This window comes from Leishmania donovani, chromosome 19 (genome assembly GCF_000227135.1).
Source record: "Leishmania donovani BPK282A1 complete genome, chromosome 19".
NCBI lineage: Eukaryota > Euglenozoa > Kinetoplastea > Trypanosomatida > Trypanosomatidae > Leishmania > Leishmania donovani.
This window is the reverse complement of record NC_018246.1, coordinates 268,110-275,058: the sequence shown is the minus strand read 5'-3', so window position 1 is coordinate 275,058 and position 6,949 is coordinate 268,110. Positions and strand designations below refer to the sequence as shown.

Sequence of the window (6,949 nt, the reverse complement as noted above, 5' to 3'; positions counted from 1 at the left end):
CCCCCCCCCCCCCCCCCCCCCCCCCCCCCCAGGTCTGCGTCCCGGTCCTGCGAGGGCAAAACCGTCCTGCCGTCGAATCGGGGCCGTGCGCCTAGCGAGCGCTTCGTGTCCTTGCCCGTTCCTCCCCCCTGCATGCGTGCTGCACGATCAGCATCCGACAGACGGCCCCGGCGGTGGGCAGCGCGCCTTAATCGCAGCGGGCCGCATCCAGGGCCCTTACTCGAGGGCGGAAGCGGCGGCGTCCGTCTTCCGGGCAACAGGCGGATGCCAGTGCGGCTTCTGATATTGGTGGCCAGTCCCGAAATTCATGCAGTTGGCGTCGGCGCCTCTGGCATCGCCCATTTTGCATGCTCGTGGAGCTTCTCCGTGTGTTAAAGATCCGCAGTAACCAGAGACAATCTGAACTGTGAGGCGCACGCGGCGGGCCCACAGTAGCGCCAGCACTTGTGCCCAGATACCTCGCGATATGTCCTCTTCCACAATTTTGGGGCCCGCGTCGACCGCCCTGAGGGCGGGAGAGCGAGCCCGTAACAACAATGACACTTCTTTGACGTGCCGTCGATGATGGAGTTGTCTTCGCAGCAGGTAGAGTCCCAGCTCCGCTGCTCTCCGCACTCAGCGAGGTGGCGGCAAGCGAGGGGGTCGCAGCCCCTTGCCGCTGCACCTATGGATGCATGAAAATTATAAAACATTGCGGTCGTGCTCCTGATATTTGATGGCTGGCTGCATTCCACCATCCGTGCGCAGATGGGTAAGGAAGCTTCGCAAAACGAGAGCGTTGGCTCATGCGTGCCGCTCGCTATTCCTCGTCCGGAGAGCCCCACCGCAGCCCGGCGGGGAGTGCTGCGTTGAAGCGCACGCGACCGCGGCGCATGAGGGAGGTGGTGTGTGCGCGTGCGGAGCTCGGAGGAGGGGAGGGAGGGGGGCTCGATGCCTGGCTTAGTCGAATGAGAACGGGAGCGAGAGCGGCGGTAGGGACGAAGAAAGAAGAGAAAGGTGTCGAACAAGAGGGCGCAGGGGCACAAGAAGAGTGGTTTCGTGAGGCTGCCAGTGGAAGAGAAGAGGGGCGGCCGAAGGGCTGGGCGAAGGCCACACGGAAGCGGTGGAGAACACCACCACAGACCATGGAATGCTACAGGGCTCCATGCCGCTTAGCGGGGCGCCGCACAGGTCGATGTCAACGTCCATTCGCACCCGTCACGCGCGAACTAAGCGAAAAAGGCGAAGAGTTGCTTCGGAAAAGATCGCGGAAGGGGTGTGTAGGGGATACTCACTGACACAAAAATAAAGAGACGTAGGCGCGTGCAAATGCGCACCAATGTAAACGGCACCGCTGCCGAAGTGGAGGGCCTCTGTGAGAAATAGAGAGGGGTGAGGAGCCGATCCACACAGAAGCCATGAAGCGAGGAGCGAGGGGAGAAAATAAGGATCAAGCAGCACAAAAAACAAAGGGCACAACATGCACCCCACTTGTCGCATGCATCCGCGCGCTTGGTGCCCGCATCTATACATATTTTTTTTTCGTTGTCGCAAATCGCCTTCCCAAACTCTCGCCACACTTGCATGCGTCCGCACGCACAGCATCCGCGTACTTGCCAGCACGTGTGTGGGTGCGTCACTGACTGCCTATGGCAGCTGAAACACAATCCGCAACAGCGAAAAAAAAGTAATAATAGGTAAATAAGAGAAAGACAAAACCCAAAAGAAACAAGGGCGAGGGACATCTGCAGGGAGCGATGATCATCAACGTAAAGACGTGCATGTGATGATGCATCACCAGCGGCGAAGGATGAAGACGGCGCGCTCAGGAACGAAGGGAGCACGGGCGAATACACGCAGAAACACGTAGACACAGACCGACAGACACAACAGAAGACGGAAAAATGCGACGCAAACCTGAAGACAAAGAAAAAGTCAACCAGAAAAAAGAGAGAAGCGCAAAACTTAAAACCAACAATGCCAAACAAGGTTGCATACGTCCTTGTCGACGCTGCCTCTCTCTCAACACCACCCCGCCCGCCCAACAGCAGACGTACACACGCATACAAAAAACCAACATAGAGAAGTAACCGCATTTTCCATATACATACACTACATACATATGTGAATACCTATATCCAGATATAACCATAGCGTATAGATATATGTGTGTGCATATCGGCTGGAGATTTCTGCGATTCGCTTGTACAGATACACCGAGTGAAAACGTGAGATGCGGCAGGTGCACATGACCATGAGAACGAGCTGCTTTTTCAAAAAAAAAAAAAAATCTTTGCTGCCGCTGCTGCCTCTGAGAACGCAGATCATGAGAGCAACGAAAAGAAATACATCAATAAAGATGCTGGCTAGCGGCAAGCAAGAAACACACAGCACCGACAGGCACACACCGATACCCACCACCAAGACACAAGGTGGAAGGGATGCACAAAACACGAAGACGGCAGAAGAGAAGGAGGTCGACATAACAACGGACAACAACAAAAAGGGATAAGACAGGGGAGACGTCAGCACTGAGGCGCTGAGTCGGCGCAAGAGGGAAGAGAGCCTGTATATGCGTCTCTGTGTGTGTGTGTGTGGCAGAATGAGGCGCATGAAGCAAGCACAATGGCCGGGAAGGCGAACACACACATGCACACAAAGCAGGCAGTTAAACGACGGCGACAAGGAAGAGAGCCGATGGCAGCCATCCAGAAGCCGGCGAGGGCACCATGAACATTTCACGCTTCGTCTTATCTCGGAATGGGTATTTTCGTGTTCGCTTCGAGTTTGGGAGGGGTAGGGGAGGGGCGGATTGGAAAGGCCTGCTGCTCCACTCCTTCGTTCGTTAAGGCGCTGTACATCAGGGTCGCAGAGAGTAATGGACTTCGAGAGCGTAGCGGACATATGTTTTCAAAGAAAAGGCGGAGAACGACTACATCGCTGTTTCTCCCTGTATTCTTGTCCACGATGGCTCACATCGAGGCGGCTTGAGAAGAACATGGACACCACAGCGTGCCCTCGCGTCGAGGGCCTTCGCCATACACGAGTAGCCGACAAGAAGACAAGCTGCTGTTGTCCCCTCCACAACCAAAACGAGAAAAAAAACGGAAAAGCAGAGGAGAATCCGTCAATCAACGAGCAAGAGGGCGCACATAGAGAGAGAGATGAACAGATAGAAGCTGAGTAAGCGAAGTTTTTTTTCGTGTGTGGGGGGGGGGGCGCGTGTCTGCGTATTCCTGTCCCTTGCCGTTGCGATGGTTGGGTGGGGAAAAGAGGGGAGAAGAGCTTCCCTTTTTTGTGGTATCGATTGATGTAAAACAGAGACGAAGCTAGGTCTCGAAATGCTGGTTCGTTCGGTGGTGATGGCAGCGGCGGCGACACACGGAGAGAGAGGGTGGGTGGGGGAGGGGGTAGAGTGAAGACACACACGAGCCCGCATCCGCGAGGAGACATTGAAACCAAAAATAAGCGGCAAAATAGAGAAGGTGACTGCCACGTCCGCTGATGAGGTCCACAAGAAAGATAACAAAAACGAAGGAAAAGAGAGACACACTCAGACGTCCGCACACGCACACAATACACACCGCGCGTGAAACCAACGAACCAAAACCAACGCAGCCGCCCGCACTATCCCTAAGACAGAGCGTGCGAAAACAAAAAGAAGAGGGTAGCACGTAAAACTTTCAATCACAACGAAGAAGAGGTAAGGGGAGGCCTTGGAGGGAGGGAGGGAGGAAGAGAGTGAGGGCGCAACAGCGGCGCAGACGGAACAAATAACTACACAAGAGGTGAGGGATGGTGCGGAAGAGGAAGAAGAAGCAAAAACAAAACAAGCGAACAACAAAGAAGAAGGCGGCGAAAGAAAAAGAGCGAGGGAGAAGAGCACAGGGGCACACATACATACCGTACATACACTATATACATACACCACAACAGGTGAGCCTAAAGACACACGCACACACATGCATCCACGGCAGAGCGGAGCAAGAAGCGAAAAGTATATACATGCACAGAGAGCGATACAGAGCAGTGGGGCATAAGGAAAGGAGGGGGACAGGGGCCGGAAAAGGATGCGCTTGCTCGAATAGCGTGATCCTGTCTGCCAGTTGCATCCGCACCGCCTTCTCATTCTCGTTCTCGCCGGTGTCTCATGTTCATCGACAGGGCGACACAGATACAGAACAAAAAGAGGGATGGAGAGAGACACATCATACGTGCCGGAGCCATGGGACAGGGGAGGGGGTCGATGGCACCGTGAGCCATCTCCACGCGTGGGTGATCACAACACACGCACAAGGAGCGGCAAGGATGTGGAAGGAAGAACGGGGCGGAGCGCCAGCAGCAGCATTGGTAGCTGGTGCAGTGTTGTGTGTCGGTCGTTGCCCTCTTGCTCTCTCCGGAGAAAGAGGCGGGTACCAATCGGCGTGCACGCCCCCACCATCGACCGACCCTGCGCCCAACATCGCCCAGATTAGCATGGAGAGACAGACGCAACCAGACGTTTCGCCTACGCGTACTGTGAAACCCCTTCGCCGCCGATACGGTTCACCCAGTGCTCTCACTAATGCCGGGTCAGCCGCGCGCTTTCTCCGATGGGCCCCTCAAGAGGGGAAAGGGGGCTGCGGCAGTACTTCGCTTACGTGAGAGCGGGTGCCATCCGGGGGTTCTGTGGTGCGAGGCAAGACGACGGCGGCTCTGGTAATGGTGGTGGTTGCGAGGATGCACTGTGCACCGGCGTGCTCTGTCCTCCAGTGCAATCTCCGACGGCGTTTCCCGGATCCGACAAGCCGGACACCGTGTGGGCGTGGAAGCGTGGGATGTCCACGTGAAAGTGGAGACCGCGATACTCGCTACTGAACTGCTGCTGCTGATGGCGCTGCCCCTGCCAGCCCGCAGGCGGGTAGCTGTCCTGGCTGGACATGGGTGCGAAGCCGTAGTCAAGGCTAGTCATGTACGTGCTTATCGCTGCGTGGGTATTGCAGTACACATCGCGTATCTCGTCGCGCAACAGGATACCCTGCTCATACCGCGGTCCTGCGCTGCTACGATGTCGCTCACTAGGGTCCGGGTAGCTGGCCTCATCGTCCATCATGGGTAAGCAGGGCGCCGCAGCTCGCATCGCCATCCACCTCCCGTACCACAGGCCGAGTTGCTCCCCGATGGACAGCAGCGGCGATCCAGAGAAGCCCGCCGTCCCCTGTAGCGGGGCCAACGGCACCGGAATTCCTGTGGGAGGGACGCTGGGGGCAGCTGCCGCCGCGATGGGGGCCTTGCTGGCCAAAACGCGGGAAATGGCTGCGTCGAGCGCCTGCTGCGCAGACGCCACGGGGATACCATGTTCGCCGCCGTTGGTCGCTAAAGCCGGACGTGACGCACCATCACCGCTGTTGTGCGCAGCGGCAACGTCCGCCGCCAGCTCCTGAGCGAGGCGCAACGCATTGTGCACGTCCTCTCGGTAGTCAGCCAAGAGCGCTTCCCGCTCCTCAGCGGCTGAGGCGATCTTGCGGCGGTAGAAGTCGAGCGCCTCTCGCAGCCCTGTCTGTTCGCGCTTCATGCGCTCGCTCTCCTCGACGAGCTTCGCGCGCAACCCGCTTACTTTGCGGAACTCATCGTAGAGATACCGATACCGCGCTTCCGCCTGCGCGACGGTTGGCTTCGTCGGTCCCATGCCAGACGAGCAGCTCCGATCCTCATCGGACTCAACGTCAATATTGTCCACCCCGCCCACCGGGACTGGGGTGTCGCCCTTGCCACTGGCGCCGCCGCCCTTACGGGCATCCGAGCTCGCGTGGAGCGGGCGTGTTGATCGCTCGGCGGAGCGCGGCTGCCGTGCCTGGGAGTGCGGCTGCTGTTGAGCGGGTAATGGGGAGTTCATCAGCGGCGACAGAGGTGCCGACGCGGCGATCACTGACGTGCTCCCGCCCACCGTGATCTTCAGGCTCGTCACCCCGGGAACGCCGGCACGCACAGGCGCCGCAGCCGGGCAGCTCGATTCCGTCATGCCCACCTGTACGATGGGCACGCCGGCGCCCATGTTGGAAGGCGGCAGCGGAGCGGCTACGCCGACGGCCGTACTGATTCCGACTGAGACCCCTGCCATCGAGGCAGCCATGCACGACGACCTGCGTGTTGCGTTGACTGTGTTGACGAGGCTGCCGCTCAAGGAGGCGCTGGCGCGATTAAGAGACGTGAGACTGCTGCTGTTTGTGATCGACGCACCGGCACCAATACTGCTGCCGAGGTTCACCTCCCCATAGACCGCCGGTGGCCGGTAATCTGCGCCGCCAGGGGCCGCGCCACTCATCGGGGGAGCGGTCATGCTGCTGCTGGTCGCAGCGACGCCGATGATTGGTGTCACCACAGCACTGCTGTCTGCGCGGCTGTGCGGCGAGGAGGACACCTGCGCCGTCGCACTGGCGGTGGCCATGCCGGCAGGAGAGCCACATTGTACAGCGCCACTCATCGTCGGACTACTGCTCGCGCCCGCTAGCCAGTCTCCCTGATGGCCGTTCATGCGAAGTGGCGACGGCCGCGGCAACGGCTGCTTTTGTTCATCGTATGAGGACGACGTCGTAGAGCGGTGCGCACTGCCACCCAAGCTGCTGCCGTGGTGATGCACGTTGCCAACGTTGAAGTGTGGCGGCGGCAGCGGTGTGAGCGACGAGGCACCCGCATCCTGCATCGCCTCACCATAAATGCCGGACTGCATGTGTGGCATGGGGAGTGGCGACGGCTGCTGCTGAGAGGCATGCACACTCTTTCGGTTTCCGCTACCCGCGGAGGCGTGGTGGCTGGCAGCGCTGCTCGGCAAGGAGTGCACAGACTCACGATGACCGACCGCTGTGGCGGACGATGAGGCAGCGTCACAGGCTAGTGGTGCTGCCGTAGGCTGAGCGGCAGCGGGCACTGCGTCGCCATCTCCGTGTCCGGCTCCTTGCGTGCCGCCCTTAGCCCGAGCCCGAGGGTACAT

At 58.9% G+C, this 6,949-nt stretch overlaps 1 protein-coding gene across 1 annotated transcript; it reads right to left on the bottom strand.

Annotated features, from left to right (window-relative positions):
- Positions 1-4,615: 4,615 nt before the first annotated feature.
- Positions 4,616-6,949, bottom strand: LDBPK_190600 (hypothetical protein, unknown function; the record flags this gene model as incomplete). The annotated part of the gene is made up of 1 exon (XM_003860190.1): positions 4,616-6,949. One exon carries the CDS (start codon positions 6,947-6,949, stop codon positions 4,616-4,618), a length of 2,334 nt encoding a protein of 777 aa, XP_003860238.1.